Here is a 24,623-nt window from a genome sequence, read left to right as displayed (position 1 = left end):
CCCCTGACAACAGTTGTAAATTATTCCACCACAAACAAATAAGCGTCCCTCAACTGCCCCGCACGGGACACTGGCGCGGTATTGTTCACATCTTACATCATCTTACATCAGGAAACGTCATGTCTCTGTGGGTTAGATTTAAGCCTTAAATTAAAGTTGTAGGAAAAGGGGAAAATGCTGCGATGGCTTGAGTGCACTTTGTGATCACCGCCACATCTTGTTTTGAGTGTCATTTTTAATTGTGACACAGCGTTACAAATGTAAAAAACTTTTTTTCTCTTTTCTTTTTACGCGCGTGTCGTAAATACTATCGGTGAAGACATGGAAAAGTAGTCTGGCCTTCAAAATAAACGTTGCAATATAATCAACTAAAAACATCAACATATATTTAATATTTCATATAAAAAACAAAACAAAGAATGATACGACCAGTACAACAATCGGATAACGTACGCAATAAAATTGTAGTTTTAAAATGCTTCCCCGACCCACGCGACGCTGGTATTTTATACAGAGTTTTATTTTGAAATCGCTAGCTAATGATTGTTTTTGATGCAGCTTCTTGCAGTAGTAGTGTACCGGATGCTGTAGCGAGCCGTGTCGCTGCAGTGTTGCGCTTTCCTGTTTACGGGCGGGAAGAGCGAACGTAGCTGACTGTCTGTCTGTGGAGTCTCTACTGTGTTTAAATCTGAAGCAAATTTCTTTTAATTCCGGTCAGTGCGGATGGCTTGCGCGTTTTAATGATACCAGAAGCACTGCAAGGTCTACAGGAGACGGTTTAAGAGGACCATTGCAGAAAACTAAGGGGATTTTTTTGGAGCGTGTAGGGCAGATGGAGGATCCTCCTGCAGATTCTGGTGGTGGCGGCGGCGGCGGCGGCGCAGCAGCAGCAGCAGCGGAGGGCCCCGCGGTGCAGGTGGCGGATATCTGCTGGCCGACCGGGGCTCTTCCTCTGCGGCTTCTAGAGTGGAAAGTCAAGCCTGGGACTCTCGTTAACGTGGACTCGGTGCTAGCACTGTGTGCTCCCATAAGCCAGGAGAAGGGGGCAGAGGCTGCCAGGCTGCCAGAGAAGAAGGTGAAATCGGACCGTGCTGGAGTGGTGAAGGAGCTATGCTGTCGACTCGGACAAGTCATACCTCCCGGGTGAGTCACACTGCTTGCTATAGCTAGCTAATGTTAGGTGACCTGTCCCCTGCTTGGAGAGCCTGTACGCGGTGTGTCAGCTTACATCCCCAACACCAGCGTACGTCAGCCAGCTAACGAGCTAACAGCGCTACGTTGATGTTAGCATGTTTGCTAGTAGCCTCACTCAACCCAACGCTCGGCATCAAGTCCGTCAAAACAAACAAGCTTACTCTTAAAAGGGACATTCACAATAAAGGCGCATTTTATTGAAAAATCACATTTTTGCGCCTTTACATGCGCCGCAATGACAGTGCAAGAGCAAATCAATTGCCTGTGGATTTTTCATCAAACATTAAGTGACTTCATTAGTCCCAAATTAAATGAACCTGCTGTAAAACTTTCAGACAAAATATGTTACACTTTTATTTTGAAGGGACATCCCGCTTGTAGTATCGTATCGTGCGCCTGACTTGACACGGCCACCCCTCGCGTGCTCATAGTGTGTACAGGTTGACAGGTGGGAAGCTAGCATGTAGTCAGCGGTTGAAAGGAGCGTGGCCGGTATTTCTTTTTCTTTTTAATCTCTCGTCAACAAACAAACACCACGTATTTTACGCTTTAGCTGCTTAATTAAACTTGCCCTGTTTGCATTCGTTTTTAAAACAGTCCCCCCTGCTGTTTGGGGTTTACTTTCAAATAACAACTAATAAACAGAAGCTTTTTTCATTCACATAAAATTGGAAATAATTATTTTAACACGTTTTGATATTGTTAAACATTTACCATGTAAATAAAACAAACAAACAAAAAAACATTCAGGTTTGTGCTGCCTGAATAATGTGACGGTAAAGCCATAGCTAGACAGCAAGCTTATGCCCCTTATTAAAAATGTATACTGCAGGTTTGAAAGTCTCTGTTACTCAGATCTCAGTCCGGGTGATTGCTCGAATAACACTAGACATGAACTTAGTCCACATTAGTTTGTTTACATTCGTCTGCAGTAGTAACAAATGCACTCCCTTAATTACAGGCAAAGCCACTTTGTGTGTGACACTAAGCTTTTCATTTCTGGTCATGGGGCTATGTTTAGATGATAGGATTTACAGCTTGGTTTCTAAAGTTTTGAGCCAACATTTGCTGTTAAATCAAAGCAGACCTTCAAGGTTTAATTCACATCTTCATCTACATATAGGCCTTCCATTTTGCAGAGGTCACGCAAAAGTTCATTTAAAAAGAGAAAAGAAGAAGAAAAAAGCAGAACTAATGAACTGTAGTAGTTTGCTCACTGTTGTTTCTTTTCTTTTTTCAGGGGTGTCATCATCAGAATACAAGAATGCAGCCATCCCATAGTCATGAAGGGCTTGTGTGCTGAATGCGGTCAGGATCTGACTCAGTAAGCAAATGAAAACTCATGACACTTTTTCGTGTGTTAAATGCACCTCGTTAGAGGACAATTCAAAACTTTGTACTCATAATAAAAAGTTACACAGTGATTTGGTGTTTGTAGCCAGTGGTATTCATAGTTGATCCTGTTTCATTTAGTGCCATCAGGTGGCATCAGAGATCATAAATGGAGAGCAGAGCACTGCTCAGGCCGTGCGGTGTTCATCGCTCAGCACTTGTGTCACTTATTATCAGGTATTATTCAAAAGTCAAAGTGTGGTCGGGTTTAAAGGTGCTGCCAACGTTCAGCGCCTCAGTTTGCACTGTCTGGTTACATGATGTGGACACCTGTTGCCACATAAATGTTAAACAGCAGGGAATACTTTGAAATGTCACTGTAGCGTGACAGGCGAGGTGAGTCTGAATTAGCTCATAACTGCTAGCAATCAGCTGCACAGCCGTGTCTGCGCCCACTGCAGAGGCTGTCACGTCAAGCCAATTTGTGTTTGCATATTTCTTTCTTTCTTCGGCATGTTCCAGGAGTCGAGAGAGGCACAAAACTCATGACTCCCACTGCTTCTTTTTTTTTCCCTTTTCTCAGACTCCAGAGCACAAATGGGAACCAGCAAACTCCCATCTCCACAGCAACAGTCTCCATGGTGCACAGTGTTCCCGAGCTGATGGTCAGCTCCGAGGTGAGTCATATGATGGAGATACCTGGAAGCCTGGGCTAGCAGGGCCCTGCAACACCTCACCCTCTGTGTGAGTTGCTCTTGGAAGCCAGGTGCCCCTTACCCTTTGTAATAACTTTCCAAGCTTTTACACTCGCTATAGTTTGTCAAATATCATAATCAAAATATGTTTATACAACACAACACAGATCAGTACACAAAACACAGTTAAGTCAACAGCTCTCAGGCTTATTGGAAACAAAGGCTGAATACCGTAACCATCATGAAGCAGAGATCTAGTGCAGAACTGTTACATTCTAGTTATATTATATGTCACCAGTGTCACTAATGAACTAGAGTGAGTGTATATCGATTTACTTTAGTGCTTTAAATGTAAAACTTTCAACAGCATTTAAAGCACATAGCTCGTTAAGGAGAGTAATTCTAATATACATAAACATGCTCATGTTAATATGTAATTAAAAGCAAGCAATTTGAGCATATCAGAGCGTTTTCATTTTGAATAAAGAAAAAAAAAATAATTCACATTGTTAATCACAAACCAACTCCAAACTTTAAGCCTGTATGCAACTTCACACAGGGCCTGAAGTAATTATTGGTTACGTAATACACGCTGAGAGACTTTACCAGAACGTATAATGGTAGTTGGTCAGATTTTTCTCACATCCTGCCCCTTGTCTTCCTTGACTGCAACAGCAAGCTGAACAGCTGGGCCGGGAAGACCAGCAGAGACTACACCGGAACAAAAAGCTGGTTCTCATGGTGGATCTGGACCAGACTCTGATCCACACCACTGAACAGCACTGCCAGCGTATGTCCAACAAGGTAGTAGTGCCTCAAATCATTATTAAACACGCGCGTACAAAAAATAACATGCAACTTTTCTTTTGGTAAATCCACCATGTTTTCTGTTGTGCTACAAACTTTATTCTGTAATAGTTTATTCATTTAATGCCACAACAAGTCTGTGTGACAAGTTACCAATATAGACCCAGACACTGACTACTGACATAAAACAAATGGCGAAACTGAATTGTTGCCTCACGTTGCCTGTTCCTTACGCTGCTAAAATGTATTGCTTTTGGTGCTATCAAAGAATTAAAACTTTAAATCAGATTAATCACCAGGTTACTGTGATTAATTTTGATTAATCATGATTAAATCTCATTTATTTTGAATCTATATTAATCGCGTTTTGGATTCTAAATTGACCTTAGGTGTGAGTGTGAGTGCGAATGGTTGTTTATTTCTGAGTTGGCTCTGTGTTAGACTGGGGACCAATCCAGGGTGTTCCCCGCCTCTTGTCTGATGTCAGCTGGGACAGAGTCCAGCAACCACTGTGACCCTAGTGAGGATAAGCAATAGTAGAAGATGAGATGAATTACATTTCATTTTGCACGAGCAAGTGGACTCAAGGAACAAGGGAATATATTTGCACTTAACGTGTTGATTAAACACCTTCAGCAGTTTCGGCAAAACAACTTAACAACTCTTTGTCTCTTTTTCCGCATTAATGTGGCCCTGTTACTGCTCTTTCAGCAGCTACTAAGACAAACTAACTTGTTGACATAGACCGAGAGGAGAGCTGACCACTTCTTATTTACAGTGTACCTGCAGCTGAGAACAGTCTCTCACACAGAGCAGTGGTTGCTGGAGAGGACAGAAATGTGCAAGCCAGCATCGCCTGCTTGTCTTTGTCTTGGTTTGTCTGAAGCTGGCTCACACGTTAACTGAAGTGCTTCCAGAATTCCAGACTAACATATGCCAGTGTGCATAATACTTAATGTTGGTCAACTTCTCCGTCTTGTTTTTTTTTGTACTCAAATTTCCCAAAGAGAGGGCCAACGTGCTGTTTAGTGTCTTCCATCTTTATTGCTTGGTTCTGTTACCTGTCACCACCAGATCAACTGCCCATTTGCACACGACGTGGCAGTCACTCTACATGAACAAACTGCCCTAAATTAGTTGCCAGAGACATTCAGAGTCATTCTCCGCTGCAGATGGGTTAATTGGGTTAAAATGTCTAATCTGATTAATCATGATGTTGGATTAATCGTGTGCATATTCATTTTGGCAGCTTTAGATGTTGAGCTGTAACGCTAGCTTTGGTGTGGTTGTGTCATAGTTAATGCTCTTGTATTTCCTCCAGGGCATTTTTCACTTCCAGCTCGGCCGAGGAGAGCCCATGCTCCACACGCGACTACGCCCACACTGCAAGGAATTCCTGGAAAAAATTGCTAAACTGTATGAGTTGCATGTCTTCACGTTCGGGAGCCGCCTCTATGCACACACCATTGCTGGTAATGGACGGACCGCTTTACACTCAACACTATTTTTGCGTCATAAGAGTATTTTAGCCACAGACTCGGTTCTTCAAACATTTCATTGTGGTGTCAGAATGAAACAGGATACGTAGTGTTTAGAGTTAAACGGTTGGTGAGCCTCTTCGTTTTGTACTGACTGTTTGTGTCCATAAGAGGGAAGTATCTGCTCACACTTTCTGTTCCAGCTCATGCTATTTTAGTTCAGTGTTGTGCGTCTGCTGTCATGTTTTTGCGAGCAGCAGGGGTGCTCAGTTTTAAAATGCATATTAAGGCGGATCGTATTTTGCTGGTTACCTGACAAACGGGTAGGTAGTGTAGAAAAGTTTTCCATTTCACGCTGAGTTTATGAGTTACAAGTCTGATCCTGCTTTCCTTTTAAATCACAAAGATTTCTCAGTTTCATCATTCAAGGTTGAGTCTTACTGTTGGTGTTTATACAGTAACCTTTTGGTATTCAGGATGCAGTCTTTCATTATACTTTATATAATGGGGCAGCCCCGGTCGAGTACTGTTCAGCCTCTACATGATGAATGTTTAATGCATTTTGTATTGGATTTTATTACTGTCTCTGATCCAGGGAGGTCAGCATGTTTCAGAGCAGCGCTCCGCTTGTTGCCAGATTCTTTTGTGTTTAGAGCAGAAATTACTACAGCTCTCTTGTTCAAACAGGGTAGATCTCTGCTCCATTATGAAGTCTCATTATGTCTTTTTAAACATAATAGGAAAGTCGACGCACGATTTTGTTCATTTGAACACTGAAAAAAGTCCCAAAATTGTCTTTAAAAGCCCACTTTCTCTACAAGTGAATTCCCTCCTGCAGTCTTGGAGGAGAAGTTACAGCTGAGCTGGCATTCAATTATGCATTCTTTTTTCCCTTGTTTTAGGCTTTCTGGATCCTGAAAAGAAGCTTTTCTCCCACCGAATCCTGTCTAGAGATGAATGCATTGATCCGTTCTCCAAGACGGGGAATCTTAGGTGAGAATTGGCCTCTGCCAAAGATGACAGCTAAATCAATCTCTGGCACTTTAAACTGTGGGGATCCTACACTCGCCCTCTCTCTGAACTGTATTGGAAACCAATTTTGTTTTCAGGCAAACTGAGTGACTTAGATTTTGTCTTGTGGTTTTCCTATAAGTTTATGAAGGGGATTTGATCCTATTCTCTCCACTGGGATGGCAGCAGTAATTTTGTTCTAGGCATGCAGCAGTACTCTTTTTTTTGTCAGACTAAGTGCAGCTACTTCCATTTGGTACCAATCACTGATATGAGCGCTGAATTCACTTCAATACATGTATATTTATATAGTGTCAAAAACAGTCCATGCTGTCTCAAGATGCTTTACAGATCCCAGGTCTGATAGTGTCACGTTTTTTGTTTTGTTTTATTTTCAGGTCAAATTATGTGTTGTATCATTTGATATTTTCAGATTAAATCGTGCGTCACTGCTCCAGCATCTCACTTAAGTTTAACCTGTAACCCATTCAGTGGATTTCAGTAACCAATAACGTACCACTCTTAAAGAACAAGTCTGGAATGATCACTTAAAATGTATGTTGTGCTGTTTGTGCTGCCACTTCCAGCATTGAGTCTCTTCATCTACAGTAGGTGAGCCGCTGAATATGTGCTGCTGCTGGACAAGAGTTGGAAATCGCAATTTGTAAACCCCCCACCACAGATTTAAACCCTCATCAACCCACTTTATTTTTTTGTTATGGACCATCATTAGTCCTCACCGTGGAGAGGATTATTCTTACTGGGGTCCAAGTATTCACGCTTAAAAATGATCTGAAATAAAATGGAAATTAATTCCTTAAATTTTTGAAGGCAAACAGAAACCAAACAACAACAACACAAAACCAATTCTACAGAATCAGAATTTCAACTCAGTGTGCCGACGCAAATATTCCCTATGAAGCTGAAATGTCCTGCAGCAAACAGCTGGTGCTCTTTTCCACAATAGTTTCTGTGATGTGGTGAAGGTTAGGAATCACTTGCTTGGACTCTGGTACATTTAGAAGATGTTTGAGCTCCATTATCTGATCATCAAGAGCAGTGAACTACAAAAGAGCTTTTGCTGTTGTATCTAATATTTTAATATTACTTTAGTAGTGTTTGCTCGAAAGCTTGTTACCACTGTTGGCATTAGCAAATTCCTTGGATGCAGCACTCTCCATCTCAGAAACTCGGTTAACAGTTAGCTTTACCTTTGTCGTCACTTCTTAAATTGTGTCAGATTGTGGATGTTGCTGCTTCTACATCTAGCTACATTGCTAACAAGGGGCTTGTTCCTTGAGGAATCTGTCCATATTATATTTACTGTACCAACAGTAAATATATTTTTTTCTCCTCAGAGTCACTAGTAGTCACTTAGTGGCTCCAAAAACTTGCCATGTGTCACTAAAACAACCCAACAGTCAAAGACAAAAAAGGTAATGGCTTGTCAAGTAGCTCCGTAGTTTTACTAGTGTTTTGCGCTTCATTTTTCACGACAGGAACCTTTTCCCTTGTGGGGATTCGATGGTCTGCATAATCGACGACCGGGAGGATGTTTGGAAGTTTGCACCTAACCTCATCACTGTGAAGAAGTACATCTACTTCCAGGGAACAGGAGACATAAACGCTCCCCCTGGATCGCGGGATGCTCAGGTTGCACGGAAAGGTACGTCGCTCCCTCACATCTCTGATGACGCAGTGTGTTTGTGGAAGGAGCCGGCAGCAGTGAAACTGCTGACGCTATATGCAACACAAGGGGTCAAATGGGAAACCCAACGTAAGCACTGTGGAATGAGTTTTTTCCACTACAATGCACACTTCGCTGTGAGAGACACTCTGAGCTAAAGTTAATAAGCAAGGAGTGAAATTCAGTCCGTTACACTGAGAAGCACCCGAGTGTATCAGCGTACTTTAGATGAACGGATACTTAAAAGGGTTTTTTATTGCAAATGCTCTGTAATTGCATGTTCCTTGTCATTTTCAGTGATAAGGGGTTACCATGTTAATGATGGCTTCAGTTTATGACCACATTATCACATTATAGATTGTGATGACGGATGGCGGCCGGCCCAGACTTAAGTATGTCCAAAGCTAATGGAAAAGTCGTTATGGGGCTTTAAGGAGTAATTCATGGTTTCCATATGCGGCTACCTACTGCTGGATGTGGCAGTCCCCTGATTATCATTATTATTGAGCACTACCATTACATTTGTAACAGATTTTTATTTTCCACAAAATAAGAATAGTTAAAACTGCCATCATCTTCATCTATCATTATCAGCTAATGTTCTGTGCCAAAACATCAAACCTACACGGACAACGATGGACATTGTCTGGTGAGTCTTTGTCTTACGTGCAAAGAGTCAACCATGTAAATTCTAACATTTTGGAAAATTTCATTTTACAAAACATAAAATTAAAAGATATTTTATTTTGTTTTTGTTTTTTTAGAATATTATCAAAGCGTGAAATTTGAGGATTTTAAGTTTGTAGCTACAATTTAAGTTAAAGGTTTTATAACATAGTTTGAAACGTTTATTCTTTAGTTTTAAAGATTCTGAGAATGTTCCATTTCATTTCATAAAATCTGTAGCCTCTGTGCAGACCAGGCTCAGCTCTGAGCTGAACCTAAATTTAGTTTATCACTCTTTACTCTTCAGTCGGACAGCAAGACTAAACAACATAGATTCCTGTTGCACTGACTTGCGAAGAGAATCTCAAGAATTATAACATCTATATAAATACTATCAAGAATATAAATGGTTTATATTATCAGACATTTGATTAATTGATCATGGTCCTACACACCTCCAGCCCCAAACCTCATTATGAATCGAGAGCACAATGAAGAATAGTAGAATGTCTATAAGGGTTTCAATGCTTTCTCCTTTGTATGTCCTTCTAAGCTGTCAGCTCGTAAGTAGCGTCCCTTCATAAAAGGAGTCATGTCAATGGTGCAGTATTACTCTCTCGATCATCATAACGGGAAACAAGCTTCTTGGAGACAGCCAGTGTGTCTCCTTGGGATCTGCTGTGGGACCCTTATTTACACCCACTCTCAGGCTGTCACATCAATTAGCTCATAACTGCTTGTACTGGTCCCAGGTTACTAGAGCAGCCAGTCACAGTAATGACACATGTACATAATCCATCAGTTTGCTACAGAAGTGGGGCACACACTGGACCTCGTTTATGTCACTCTATTATATTTTAATCTGAACTGATATGAATCTGAATTTGTTTTAATGTAGACGCACAAAAGATTTAAACATGTGTCCTTGGTCAGTGTCCTGCTGCAAGTCAAACAGTTCATGCAGATGTTAAACTGTACCAATTTAAATGTGACCACATTTACAAATGATGGATCAGCAGTTTGATTTGTGGCAGCATTTTTACTAATGCCATTTGAAAATAGAATAAAAAAATTATTAAATAATTATTATATTACCTGACACTTTTCATCAGCACACCAAGGTTGTATACACAATATTTGCATAATACCTTGTTAGCGTTAGAGTGAGCTTCAGAGACTTAAAAACCAAAGCAATCAGCAAACAAATCCTGTCACTTCACATGTGGTCCTCTGACCTGTTGATGTTACAAACAAATGATTACAAAAAATGTAGAGATATGTCCTGTTACGTTTTAATTCTTGACTAACAAGCTCTAAATCGTCATGTGTAATTAATGCCGAGTCTGTCATTTTTGTTTGAAATTCACATATTAAAATCAACCTTTATGTAACGTCAATTGATTTTTTAAGTACATAGTATAAACTCGGCTGACGAACTCAAGTATTAAACGCTACCAGCCAGAAGTTTGCACACACTTTCTCACTGAATTGATTAAGAAGGTGTGTCCTTTTGTTGAAAGCGAGGCAGGTAGTAGAAACAAATATTAACGTGATTGGCAAAAAAGACACAGCACCAGCGAGCTGTTGTTTAAGAACAAGTCAGACCGACGAGTTGTGCCAGTAAAAATAACTCACACTGGCGAAGGCTACGTGAGTTACGGCGTTTATGTCTCGCAGTTCTCTGAAAGAGCCTTAAGGTTAAAGGCTTCTTTCTGTTTGGGGAATGTATTAAACAGAGTTGAAAGGTTTTGCCCACAGTATAATTCCCTGTATTCTTATTCTGATAACTGGCCTGCTCTAGCGTGTCCTGTCTCCTCGTTTTATGTCTCTTCCCTTTCTTGTCCATCCAGCCCAGTTGGTACAAGTGATGCATTACGCTTGAACAAACAAACTTGTACGTTATTCAGTTTACAGAAAAACTTTCTGTACCAGTCAAACATTACGTGCTTGGTCTCGTATTTCTCAAGCTCTCATTTCTCAAGTTTGACTGTCACGGTATCAGTGCAACAGTTTATATAATTCTGCCTTGTTGACAAGCTTGACAATTTTACTTTTACGCTGAAACAGAGTCACTTAACACTGGAATGACTCCATGTACCCAGGAAGGAGGAGGAAGATCCTGCTCCAAGAATTGTTTGCCAACAGGGGCAAGCCCAGTAGATCTTCTTGAGTTGAGCTAAAATCACGATTATGCCTTGCATGTTTATGAGTGTGAAACATTAAGAAGGTTTATAATTCTAGAGCTACAGACCATAGAGTCATAGAGTGCACATAGAAAGTACATGTTGGACCAGGCCACATCTATCAATGCAAATCAGGTTTTGTGGTTCCTAGTAATGTCATGTCATTTAAAGCAAATGGATACACTTGATTTTAAATTTAAAAAATGATCAATAAATGAATTTGGTTGTATTGTTGGCTGCTTAAATAGCCTGATAGTTCAAGTTTCTCGTCGGTAGCTCTACAATTTTTGGGGGTTTAGAGTTTTTGTTCTAGATGTGACAGGGAAGTACTTGTTAATCAGTATCTTGCTGTAGCCTCACATATTAATGCTGATGCACCTGTCCTTGAATACTACATGACTCTCATTTCTTGTTCCGGCAGGAGGCCCCTCAAATCGATCGTCAGAGAGCCCAGAACAAGGAGGGGCGCCCGGGGCCGATGAGCAAAATAATGGTCTCAGGAAAAAGGCAAAAGACCACGGTGTTTCTGGAAAGGACGAGTCCGCGACACCTCAGTCTTCTCAGGGAGTACCAACAAATGAACGGACACATGCCACAGGGGTCGTGGAGGGTGAATTAAGTCAGAGTAAAGGGTCGGGGACTGAGGCAGAATCTCAGGAGGGTGACAAAGCAAGCATTCATGATGATAGTAACAGGACACAAGTGGCACAGGAAAGTGCAAACTCATCCGCACCGAGCCATGAATCCAATAATCTAGACTTTGATCTTTCAAGTGACAGTGACAACGACTCTGTTACAGACAAACCTCCTTCATCAGACAGATCATCAGATAGTGAGGGCAGGTCTGGCCGGACAAAAGAGCCTGGTCAGGAAGGGGTCACGCAGGAGACCGCTGATGCGGACGGGGCAAAGGAAGGAGACAGTAAAGGTCAGGGCGAAAGCGAAAACAGCTCTGACGTAGCGGAATCTTCGGGAGTCCTTCTCCCCGATCCAGAGCTTGGGAATGGCTGCTCAGATAGGAGAGAGCCAGAAACAGAGTCCCAGAATAGTGAACAATCTGGGGTTACCATGGGCGAAGAGCTCCTGGACCAGAGTATGGAGGACGAGGAGGAAGAGGAGGAAGAAGCCGATAACGACCAGGACGATCACTTAATCTACCTGGAGGAAGTGCTTGAAAGGATTCACGCGGACTACTACGCCCGTTACGAGACCTTCCTGAAGAAGGACGTGTCGGAAATGCCGGATATTCGCAAGATTGTCCCAGAGCTCAAGAGCAAAACACTGGAGGGCACGACGATAGTGTTCAGCGGTCTGTACCCCACCAACTACCCCATGGAGAGGACCCGTGAGTACTACCATGCCACAGCACTGGGTGCCAAGATTGGCAAGAATCTGGTTTTTAACTCTAAAGACCCTAATCGGACGACGCATCTCATCGCTGCACGAGCAGGTACGCAGACATGCATGCTGTTGAATAGATTTTATTTATTTGCTGATTTGACAAAGATTGAATTTTCTAACTCAAGTTATTCTTGTGTCTGACACAGTAAATACAGTGTCATAGCTATTAATGTGTCTTAATTGACAGAGGCACCTCTCATGTGGCAGGATGTTTCTGTTTCTGTGTGAGTTAGGAGCAACTTAAAATAACTCTGATATGATACAAAGAGGATGACTTATAAAAAGCAAGGTAGTTATCAATTGGTACGTTTACATGCACATGAAAAAAGCAAATTATTACTGGTGTATGACCCTTGGTCGCAGACCACAAGGGATAGCGCACATCTTATCAGCACCATAACTCTGCATTACCTTCGAGATTAAAAAAGCTGAACTGTTACACATCTTGTTGTTGTTTTAAATGCTGGTCTTCCACATTAGACACATCGCCACCTAGTGTCGAGGACGAGGACATGTTGCCATCATTTATTTGATTTTCTCTGTTGCATGTAAACTGGGACAAAGACCACATTCACAAAGTCGACTTTTGAAAGGGTTGCTTTGAATATAAATTCCTTAAAAAGCTTACATTTCTGACAAGACAAACTCAAGTGGCAGAAACGCAGTAAACTGCATCCTAATTTTACATGTGTTTGCGTACATGTTTTCTTTTTGTTGTTGTTTTTTTGAGGACCTTAAATCAAATGGTTCCATTTTTCCAGCCATTTTCCAGCCAAAACAGTACTCTTCACAGAAAAGGCCAAAGCTGCTTTTACCAAAAAAAAAAAAAGCCTGTCTGAAGAGCACCAAAAAGTGGATTAGCACCAATCCTGCTATCCAGTTTGCCATCTGAAAACAAGCACAGGAAGTGGCACTGTTGCCTTGGGAGCCGGCCCCGCTGAGAGCAGCATCGCCAATCACTCTCCTCATGCAGCAGCAGGAGAGAAAAATCAGAGATGGAATCAGGGCAATATGAGCGGCAGGTCGTTTAGTCTGGAAATAACTGCTGAAATTGCCTGTTGTGTTGCATCAAGAGCATATTTGCCAGACATTCATCACATGTGTCAGATTGTTAATTGTCGCTTTTAACAACCGTTGCTATTTACCTGTGTAAGGTACAGCTGGAAGTGGTGCGCCTCCCCCACAGTTGTCTCGATGATACAAGTATTTGCAAAAAGTCATGCAATTTGGAGAAAAAGGGACTTTCCGGAAGACATGATTCACAGAAAATAGCCACATGGGACAAAGTTAGATATTTATATCCAAAAATGTCTGTGTCTGGCTTTTAATCTGCAAAACTGAACAAAAAAGGTAAATGTCAGGGTGTTTAATTCCTCATCTGATCCAGGCTGGAATATCTAAAAAGTATGACTTATCGTAAAAGTTGAGCCAATCGTTAATGGTCTTTAAAGGGTAAATCCTCATTCTTAAATGAATGCAAAACTGAAAACATTCCTCCACTCTGCTAATTCTAATAGTTGTTTCTAGCTAACAAATGCTACCGTGCTGTCATTCATAACTGAGATGATGCTGTGACCTTGTGATTGAATTGCACCACCTTAGTGCAGTTAACTGGTCCACTAGCATGGCCTGGAGACACTGCCTCTAGGCTTGGGCTGGGGGAGAACTCGAAGGTTTACTTCACCTTTGACCTGCCTTTCCCACTTTAATTTCATTTTCTCGAAATCATAGAAATCTCTGTTCCAATTTACAACCAAACCTGTACTCCAGCTGAACAGCAGATGTGTCCAAATGATGGTTGTCCGTATGCAAAGAAGAGGGAAGCGTTTGATTTTTAGCAATGCATTTTAAAAACTAACCTTTGCTCAATAGGTTTCTGTGCTCAGGGAATCAATTTGGATTTGGAGTCAAATATGGTGTTATTCAAGCAGAAACAGTTCTCTCTGTTGACTTCACCAAACTAAGCTTGGAAAAGCATAAAGTGAAAAGGGGGTAATTCCCAAAGACAAATCCTCCTCATAACCTTTCAAATAATATTGAGCAGGTAGTTATTTTTTCCGTTCTCTTTGAGGAAAGAGACCATTGATCTGAATGACGGCGCAGATGCTGCATTTGATAATAGCTTGTGATTTGAATGTCAAAACACCCATTCCCTTTCATTCTTGTCAACCAGGCACAGAGAAGGTTCGCCAGGCCCAAGGATGCAAGCACCTGTATGTTGTTAACCCAGACTGGCTGTGGAGTTGTCTGGAGCGCTGGGAAAGAGTGGAGGAGATGCTGTACCCACTGAAAGAGGAATACTCCAAGACCCCACGGTAAGAGGGCCGTGGTCTCATCATGAATCTCGCTGATATAACCCGATAACGTGTCAAAGTGACGACGTTAAATCCAGCTGTGCGGGCGTTCTGTTTTCTTCGATGTGTAAAGGTGCAACAGTCCGGCAGCGTTCCCTGACAATCAAGGCTCCCTACCGAAGCCTATTTTTCATCCATCCCCCATCCACCCCAGACCTTCAGCTCCAGCTCCAGAGGTTCGGACCTATGACCCGGTGACAGGGAAGCTGATCCGCCGGGGGCCTCAGGTGTCACGGCGACCGCCCTACCTCCAGGCGTCTGGGTCTGATCCCAGAGAGCCATCCGGTCTCAGGTAATGCAGGAGCTAGGCCATGAGATAGCCTGAACATACTAGGTGCCTTCTCTGCCATGTGAGTGCCACATACATATCATATTGTAAATTGCAGTTGTATTGGAGTCAACCAGGATGATATCCATTTTTAAGCACAGACAGTGTCCAACATATATAAGCTAATTAGTTTTTAACAAACAAACCAGGAGCAGTTATATCCTATAGAATGGAAGATAACTCATTCTCGGACAGTTTAATTCCCTGTCAATAGGTCATGCATCTTTTTGCAGCATACAGTAATAACCCCTAATAACGCCACAAGGGAGCATTCACATACAGAAATGTTGTATGAACGGCAAAATGGCCTTCACGGGAATTTTATATTCCCAAATGGTTCCAACTGAGACTTCCACCCAGAGCAGGGTTAAATTTTCTTTCTTTCGATAAGTGAATTCCCTGAAATCAACAGTAAAATTCATCAGCCTGTTCATCCCATCCCATTATTCTCATTCATCATTTTAAATAGACAGTGGAAGTCCCCCTGCACTGCTTTTCTCCAGAAATACTGACCCTTGGGGGGTAGTGCCAAACGGTAGGAGGAATGCTATTGACATATTTGTTAAGTATCGACCACAAGAATGGCTCAGAAAAGTCCTTAAATGCATAGATTTGTCCTCTAAGCCTCATTTCCATCCATACCTTCTCTGTAAACTAAAACAGCTGCTAGTGTAATGATTCCGTACTGCATGAATTACCCCCCATAGAGGTCTTAAACTTCTTCAGTGATCAATCGAGGAGCGATAAAACCCTCCAACAACCCTTTATGGATGGATGGATGTCGTTTGGGGATTGGGGATCATGTGCAGTCTGCAGCTCCTAGACGAGCCTCCAACCTCGTGTCGTGTGTTTTATCAGCCCGTTGGAACTCAAACAAAAGCACCGTCGAATTCAGGTTGTTGTAAAGTCTTATTTTTCCTCATGTAGTCATTTGATTTCCCACCTACAGTCTGACAGGGATGATGTGGCAGGTGCAAGAAAGGTTTCTCAGTTCCTCAAAGCCACCTCGCTCTGTGATCGTTCATCTGCCAGTCATGAATGCTAATGAAGAGAGTGTGTTCTTTGTTTATCTGAAGGTCATTTCAGTGCCATAAGGAACCTGGGGGGGGGGATTTGTAAATAACGATATGAATACATTCGTGTGCACGTATTACTCCTAAATGCAACTTAAAACCTTATTAAATGGAATACATCTGTGATGATGCTGTCTAATTAATAATCTCCTGCTGAAAATTGGCCCACTTTATTAAAGGATTAGAGGCAGTGTGAAGTTTTCAAGGAGTTGCATAAACTTGGATGGAAGCATCAAAGAAGATCTGCTCAATTAAGCACTGCCAAGAGGGAGCGTGGAAACATTTACATATACAGTACATCTACTGGGCCCTTGTTACCGAGAGAAAGCCTAGTCACTCAGGGTTTTTTCTCTAGCCTTAACCTCCATGCTTTGTAGTTATGAGATATATATGCTGATTATGTGCAGTGTTTGCGAATGAATTCAGTTCCTTTGTTATTGCTTTACGAAGAACGCAAAGAATGAAAGAACAGAGTGACTGAAAAATAAGTAGTTTCAGATATAAAAGCTAATTTCTTGACACAAGTACGAATAAAAACCCTCAGCTTTCTGTTTCTATCTATTTAGCCATTAACCCTGCTCCACACACCCAGATTTGTGTTATTCTCTCTGTCACTTTATTCTAGGGGAACCACAAAGGGTCAGCAAGACGAGGCGGCCGGGTCCAGTCAAGACGACGAGCAGCCGGGGCCGTCTCGTCGCAAAAGGCAGCCGAGCATGTCAGAAACAATGCCCCTGTACACGCTTTGCAAGGAGGATCTGGAGAGCATGGACAAAGAGGTAAGGCTTTGCTTCTACTTTCAGCCCTGATGCTGCTGGGAGAAAAAGTGAGCAGTCTTCAGAAAGGGTGCAGAGATCTGTCATGTTAGCAAGTGTTTTACCTTCAGAGTCATTTGCTGTGTGTACTTTGACAGACAGCGCAAACGTAGCTAACAAGGTATTCCAGTATAAATTTCCGCTGCAGCCTCTTAGCACGGAACAAGTGCATCCACCCGCACCGGTGTTACTCTACGTTTGAAGCTCACACTGTGCCAGTTCCCTTAACGGAAATAAACGTGGCTGATTTCAACGTATATGGCTTAATTTTCAGGAGACTTTCATCTTCATGATCTGAATTTACTGCTTTTTAGCATGCATTCCATTAATAGCCGGCTATGATGTGATTTATATTTATTTATTTGTTTATTTTGCATCTGACCAAAAATACATGCACATGGCATAGGTACATGGAGCACCATCAGATATTTATATCCAAAAATATTTCTGTCTGTGTTGGTATTAGTGATTGTTTTCTCATGCTGATTTGCTGCACAACACCTGTAGGTCAGAAATTGTGTTAAATTAAATCTAAAAAGTGACCAGCAGCACTTATCTAAATACAATTCTGCTCTAGTTCTGTTAAAGATGTAAACATCAACTGCATTTTGTAATTTCTGGTCTCATCTTATATTTTTCTGTGTACGGTAGCTGATTCAACAATATCTATATTCTGTTGCTCGTTGTTTTTGGAAAGAAAAGCTTCATGCAGACAGTATGCTCTTAAAAGCTCTCCTTTCGTTGTATGGATGAAATGCTATAGAGTAGAGCGACATGGATAGACTAGTAGACAGCTTCTGGCAAATGTCAGTCAGTGAAAAACGGTATGAACCTTTAAAACATAAGAGCGAAACATGCTTAAATGCTATATACGTCTGCCTTGCCATCTATTCTGACGTTCACATCCTTCCATATGCTAACAAGTCTGCTCTCTGAGTTTAATATTTATTTTTTGCCCTGAAAGGCAAGTGAAGTGATTACTAATGCCTGAGAGCTCTGCACCTCCTGCTTGGATAATACTCTTTAATGGAGTCTGAATTCGGCTAATGCTTCAGCAGGGGAAAATGCGCAAAGCAGATCATTTAGATCTGCTAAGAGCCTCTCGGTAGGTAATTATTCTGAAGAAAGAGCTTTGTGGCTTGTTCACAAGGGACATTGACATGTGACAGGCCATGTTTGAAGTGCAGTCACGTGTTAGTGGTGATTGCTTTCTTTTTCATGTAATGGGAATAATTCACATGATTGCGTTAGTCATCTCTCTGCTGCTCTGTTTTTCTGCAAAATTAATTTAAAAGTCAGTGATACAGTATTCTGGCATACAAAAAGATAAGGTGTGACTTACTAACCAACGCTTTTGCTTTACTAATCAGTAAATTTGGAACGGCAACATGTGATGTGAAAGGTTTGTCATTTGTTTTGACAAATTTAGTGATGGTTACCATCTAATTCTGTAGTCTCAGTTGCTCAGGGTATTTTATCACATGTCAGGCTCTTTATTTATGATCACAACTCACAGCTCTACTGTTAAGTTTGACTCCCTCTGTCATAATTTTCAGTGCGATGGTATGTGTGTCATGTGTAGTTTGGCAATCAAAACAGATTGCTACGCCTTTTTTACGATTATTTGCAAGCTAATTTTTCTTTGCTCGTCCCAAGATCAATGGGTTAATGGAAACACAAAGGACAGAATATCTATAATAATTTCTAATAATAAAAGAATGCCAGATTGATTTGTTGTTTTTGACAGAGTTGCTTAGCTTCTCCTTAAAGCTTAAATACAGGGAATAACCCCTGCTAGGAAATTGGACTTTGTTAAGTCAAATAAAATTGAATGATGTGGATGTCATTGTGATTGGTCATGCTTTAAACGACGAACCCGCTCTGTTTACTGGCATGCAAAACACTCTGCCAGGTTATTAACTCAATTGAATTCCGAGGTTAAGTGACTTTGTAACCGCAGGCAACAACTCAGACAAAAACTGCTGTGCCATGGCTTTCTGGAAATAGACTTTCTTCCCCTTTTCTCCTCCTACACTTACTTAAAGAATACTTAAATGCAGAGATGCATCATACTGTATATACCTTTTAAAGCAAACAACTATTTCACATGTATCTTGTGTTATATGCATATTCAAGCTTCCAAGCTTTATAATAATTTATGAGAGTGCAGCCTTACACTTATATACACAATAAGATTCCACCATCCAGACTTTGATACCACTGGACTAATATTGTGTAGCAAATACTTTTGAGACTTCTGTGCTTCCAACTCATTTTCCCCAGCTCGTCCAATCGAGATCTGGGGAACTTGAATTCCCGATTCAACACCTTGAACTTGTCGTCCTCCTCAAACCATCCCTGAACCACGTTTCACTGAGGCAAGATGCATTGTTCAGCTGAAAGATTCAATACTGCCCACAGGGAATACCCCTGCTATCAAAGGGTGGATGTGGCCTGCAACGATAAAAAACGTGTATTGGAATTGTTCAACAAATAGTTGCTTCAAACAGTCTAAGCTCTGGTTAAATTAGTTTCTGTTAACATACTGCTCAAGCTTTTGATTAGATAAAAGAGATTTCTAACTTCACACTAAACTTGTAACTTCCTCTGGCTGTCGGCCTAATTAAGCCATGGTGCAGCGAAATAATGAAGTCCGCATTGTGCTTTGACCTTCGATGGAGGGCTAGGTTACTACCTGAATACTAAGCCTAACTCTGAAGCTACGATTGAACAGTAGATATTTGGGCATTTTTATTTGCTAAAAATGTGTTTCTTTCCTGATGAATGACACAAAAGTGCTCATGGTATTGGGACCAATGTTCCAGATGATGTTTTGGTGAAACTTTCTAAAGGAAATTGCCCATGATGGTGCTAAAATTGTCCATCAATTACTGCAGCTGTGGCAAAAGCAGGATATTTTTCACCTATGTGTTTGTCCCTGTTGGTCATCAGGACGACTGCAGCGGGAATGGAAATTGTGTTTCCATTTTTAATCTGCAGATGGTACATTATGTCAGCATTGCGGTCAGCCTTTGTGTATGATTGTGTCTGAGATGGGGCAGTTAGACTGAAAAGAAAGACTTTCTCTTTGGCATTCTCAGCTGATAAGATACGGGGTATTATTAAAACCATATTTTCATCATTTTCTATATGAGTGGAAACTTTACCAATATGCTATGAACTTTCCTGATCAACCTTTTTATTGTTTGTCACGTGAAAACATTTACTATAGTAGGGTTGCATCCAAGTGTGGTTTTATATTTTTCCCTATCACCTAGTATAATGGATTTTGGAGATTTGTCCCCACTTATGAAATGTTTTCTCTATGTTGAAATGCAAATTTTGTTACAAATTATGATTTTGTGCCAAAGGAACATTTTTGAGAATTGATCACACTAATATAGTAAATATTCATAATCTCTGAACTCTAGGTACACAATCTTCTAGTGTAGGAATAAATGCACTTTAATGTATCATTTTAGGTTTAAAGTATCACTCTTAATTTTTTTCATTGATCAGTATCCTTGTTCAAGTCAAAAGAGCAACATGCGTGAAGTAAACATTAATTTACGGAATTACACGGAAGTCTTGCTGATGTAGCACTATAATACTTGAAGATTGAGTTGGTTAATGAGGTGTTTTGTGCTCACACAGAGCAGTGTTCCCAAAACACCAGCTGCATTTGTGTAAATGTGACATTTTGGGAGCTTTAGCATTAAGCAGAGTGACGTTCGCCCGTGAACAGAGATGATTCGATAAAGCATTTCCTCCATCTGGTTATTTTTGTCACATAATAGTGCACTTAGCCCTCTGTCGGTACAAACAAGTCTCATCTATTTCATTTTGAAAGCTGAAAAACAAGCAATAATATATTCAAAAGGAAAATGTCAGGCCTATTTTCAAGCGCTCGACCAAAAACCCAAACTGTAGTTCTGACCAGCTGCTCACCAGGCCGGTGAAACAGAGAAAGTTTGACTTTTTTCAAATGGCAAGTCAAGTCCGTTTTCAAAACATGACATGACTGGATGCGGCCACGAAAAAGGGAAGAGAAAGCATAGAGAAAAAAAAATGTGATAAACCAAACCTAATCTCAGAGTTTACACAAACAAAAGGCCCTAAATTGGGTATGCACATGTATAATATTTAGAATGATGTATCAGTTCAAACATGTTCCAACAATGATTTAAAGCCATAACTGGAAAAGATGAAAAATGCTAAGTCACAGAAATGCATCTACTATTGAAGTAAAATTAAAATAGTCAAAACAATTGTGACTCATCAGAGAATGGACATGGACCTTCTGAGGGTGTCCTGTGGTGTCTGGTAACAGGATGTTGTTAGTGGGAGCTTTTGGGTTCTGTGGGTTGAGGGGAGGGGTCTCTGTGGATCATCTCACAGATACTTGATCAGTTTAAGATGTATTGAATTTGGAGGCTAGGTCAACACCTCAAGTTGCTCCTGAAGTGTTTTTGTGCGTGTGTCTGTGTGGGGGTGGGGGTGACCGGTCTGGTCTAGGTGGGTGGTATATGTCTAGGTAACATACACATGAATTCCAGGTCCAGAAGTTGATCACTCTGTATTCCAGTGTCCAGATAGAGCTAGGTGGATACGCCTTTGAAACACAAGGAATGTGGTTCATAAATATATTTTATATTTAGACACCTCTAACAAGGCTTGGAATTTTTATCCCTGGATTAGATATAAAATCTTCCCGCAAGTGCAACCTAATCCTTGTATAAGATCTTTCGAACAGTCGAAATGTTAAAAAGTTGACTCACAGAAGGATCCTTTGTAGATGCACTGTATTTCAAATGTCATCCTCCTTGGACTGCCTTAGCTAAAGGGCAGTCTGTGACATTCTTAAACACTCTAGATCTTCAGGGGCAGAGGGAAAGAACCACTCTTAATTGGCTGGCACAAGGTACAGATCTGAGTCAGGTAGACAGCCTCACATTTAAATGTCACCAATGGTTACATGGTGGTATGTGTCAGTTTACCTGGAGCAACATGTGCAGAGTTGCCCAGCAAAGAATGACAGCAGCGTTACCAACTGGGTGACCTTTCTTTGAAATTACTGTTCCCTTGTTGGCTGTGTGATAACCGGGACTGACTGGATTCCCTTTGTATCTACTGCCTTCAGTAACAGCATATGCATCATATGGAATGTCAGTCCTTTGTTGGATGTTAGTAGTCAGGTGCTATATAGTCCTCCGCCCGGACTGTCCCTTCTTAAAAAACTATAATCAGCATGAGTTTCAGCACAAGCCTAATTCTAAACTACACTTGTATAATTGATCTTCAGTTCATTTGCTCAAGTAACAATCTAATGCAACAGTAAGGTTTGGATTTTATGAAGTGAGAACAGCCTTAACTTGATGCATGATTGTTGCATGTGTGGTGTCGCATCTGGGCAGCTTTCACTGGTAGTATTCAGATTTTTATTTAATTAGAATGACGTTCTAGTTTGTTTCATTACATGTTTCTGTATTGAGAAATAATCGCCTCATTTACTGACATGACATACAATGAGTCGAGTGGACATGGAAAACTTAAACCATGCCCACAAACTGTTTAACTGTTTCAGTGGCATTTCAGTAACGGGATCTTAGTTCTTCAGGGGCCACAGTGCCCACAAAGACAGACGCTTTAGGGAACAGTTGACACATTCACCAATAGAAACAGCAGACTAAAATAATTCACTAAAAAACAGCTGATTGATACGTTTTATGGGCCCTATAACCCAGGGGATTAGCATTAGCAACTCTTTCATATTAAACTGGAGAAAGTCATTCCATTCCCTTGCACCTTTTTATCATATTCATTGAATTTGAATCTCCTCGCAGTCCACTAGCTGACCGTTCTGTCTGTCCTGAAAACCTGACTGTATATAAATATGGAGGAAATGTCGGTGACATCACTCAGAATTTGAGGTCATTTTGAGATTGACTCACTTTTGAAGCCTGCCCTCAAGTGGCCATTTGAAGAACTGCTCTGTTTTTCCACCCCGTATGTTGCTGCTTTCTTTTGTACAAAGCCCCGGCTCTGTTAATGGGAAACCAAGTGGCTCAGGCCAGTCCACACCACACTATTCAAGCTAAGCAGCAACAGGAGAGTTATGAATATTAATTTGTGGAGTTCATGTGCTGCCCCTGTGAAACGATCTCTGTCTCTCTGCATGTTAGCTTTGCAACAACAACTGAGGAAATAGTTTTCTAACTGGCTCGTGTTTGTTCAGTTACACGTTGTGTTGTCTTTTGCCCTCTCTTGTTAGTGTCTGTCCTGGTCATGTGTATCCACAAATACTTAGTAGGTCCAGAAGAAGCACCAAAGAGTGTGTTTGTTTGGCTCTGAAATGTGTACTCCGCCTTTAACAATCCTTCAAAAAGCCCTTTGGTTCCTTTAGAGATGAACCATGTAAGATAAAAAAACAATTGCTTCGTTCCCATTTAATGAGAATACTCAGTGATTTCCAGGAACTAGCACTGTAAGAGTCAAATGTGCAGTTTAAAATGTGTTACCAGGATCCAAATAATCTATTAATCTTTGACATTAATCAGTGAACAAAAATGCTGTGCATTTATAGTCACTTAGGTAACAAGTTATAGCTGGTTTTCTCTACCAAGCTTATTTCTTAACTGTCATGTACACAAGAAACCTGGTTACCATAATTGGTAGGGGATTAGAGAAGCCTGATTTCCCCTGGTAGATTTACTCATTAAACAGGATTCTTTGCCACGTATACAGTAAATCATCTTTCTGTGTTTCAAGTGCACATGTGCCAGCAGAAACCCTAGAAGTTGTCAAGAAAACTGATTTGTGAGTAGTAGGCAGAGAGCCCAGAACATATAGAACGTATTCCATCTGTTTGCCACAACGAATCAGTGTGGCAGCTAATGTCGCTATTACCAGGTCATCAAGCTCTTCTCCATGAAATATTGGTAACTAGTGAATAAATTATTATTGCACTAATACAAACAGCCTTTCATTGACCCAAAGGAAAGTTTTATCTGGTCTACGGGAAAAGTTGAGGAAGGCTGAATTTGCTTGAGTCCGTGTTCCTTAACCCATTAGCAAGTCAGTGCTCTGAACTGAAACATCCAAGTCGGATTCCTTGAAAAATGCAAGTAGTGCTTCAAACATTCATTTTTAATAAAGCTCAATCACAGTCCATTTATGTGAATGAGTGTGGATGTGGTCACAGTTTAGGCTGCACGAGTGACCTACGAGTGGATGCTCACTACACAGACAGGTGAGGATTTTAGACGCCGTCCAGTGTTGCTGTGACATGTGTGGTGCCATAGAGGCCCTCAGAGATATGGGTCATTAAGCCTGGGATCACACAAGATCTTGCTCAGTCATCAGTCACTGTGATCCCAGCTCTCTCCCCGCCTACAGGTATTGATCTGTTACATCCTTGGTGAGATATAATCCTTGGAGGTTACTGAGGAGGACAGGTTTCTGCATGAGGCAGCAGAACATGGAGGCTCATTAGGATTTTTTTTGCTTGATTATGATGTTTACCAATCAGGCACAGCATTAGGAGCATTTAGCTCATTATTTGTAGGTTAAGGTTTGGCTTTGACTCAGGAATGCCATTGA

General features: G+C 41.1%; 1 protein-coding gene across 1 annotated transcript in view; it reads left to right on the top strand.

The window, feature by feature from the left end:
* The first annotated feature begins 446 nt into the window (after nucleotides 1-446).
* The window catches only part of ctdp1 (CTD (carboxy-terminal domain, RNA polymerase II, polypeptide A) phosphatase, subunit 1), a 74,450-nt gene continuing 50,273 nt past the window's right edge, over nucleotides 447-24,623 (top strand). The window contains exons 1-11 of the mRNA XM_047605514.1: nucleotides 447-1,143; nucleotides 2,435-2,518; nucleotides 3,110-3,203; nucleotides 3,897-4,025; nucleotides 5,350-5,500; nucleotides 6,409-6,499; nucleotides 8,017-8,183; nucleotides 11,475-12,503; nucleotides 14,628-14,769; nucleotides 14,882-15,100; nucleotides 16,835-16,988. Of these exons, the coding sequence (XP_047461470.1) occupies nucleotides 833-1,143; nucleotides 2,435-2,518; nucleotides 3,110-3,203; nucleotides 3,897-4,025; nucleotides 5,350-5,500; nucleotides 6,409-6,499; nucleotides 8,017-8,183; nucleotides 11,475-12,503; nucleotides 14,628-14,769; nucleotides 14,882-15,100; nucleotides 16,835-16,988 (2,571 nt within the window). The 5' untranslated portion in view covers nucleotides 447-832. The remainder of the gene's footprint in view (nucleotides 1,144-2,434; nucleotides 2,519-3,109; nucleotides 3,204-3,896; nucleotides 4,026-5,349; nucleotides 5,501-6,408; nucleotides 6,500-8,016; nucleotides 8,184-11,474; nucleotides 12,504-14,627; nucleotides 14,770-14,881; nucleotides 15,101-16,834; nucleotides 16,989-24,623) is intronic.

Source organism: Mugil cephalus, chromosome 14 (genome assembly GCF_022458985.1).
Source record: "Mugil cephalus isolate CIBA_MC_2020 chromosome 14, CIBA_Mcephalus_1.1, whole genome shotgun sequence".
Lineage (NCBI taxonomy): Eukaryota > Metazoa > Chordata > Actinopteri > Mugiliformes > Mugilidae > Mugil > Mugil cephalus.
Note: the sequence above shows the minus strand (reverse complement) of the source record. Positions and strands in the feature narration are given on the sequence as shown.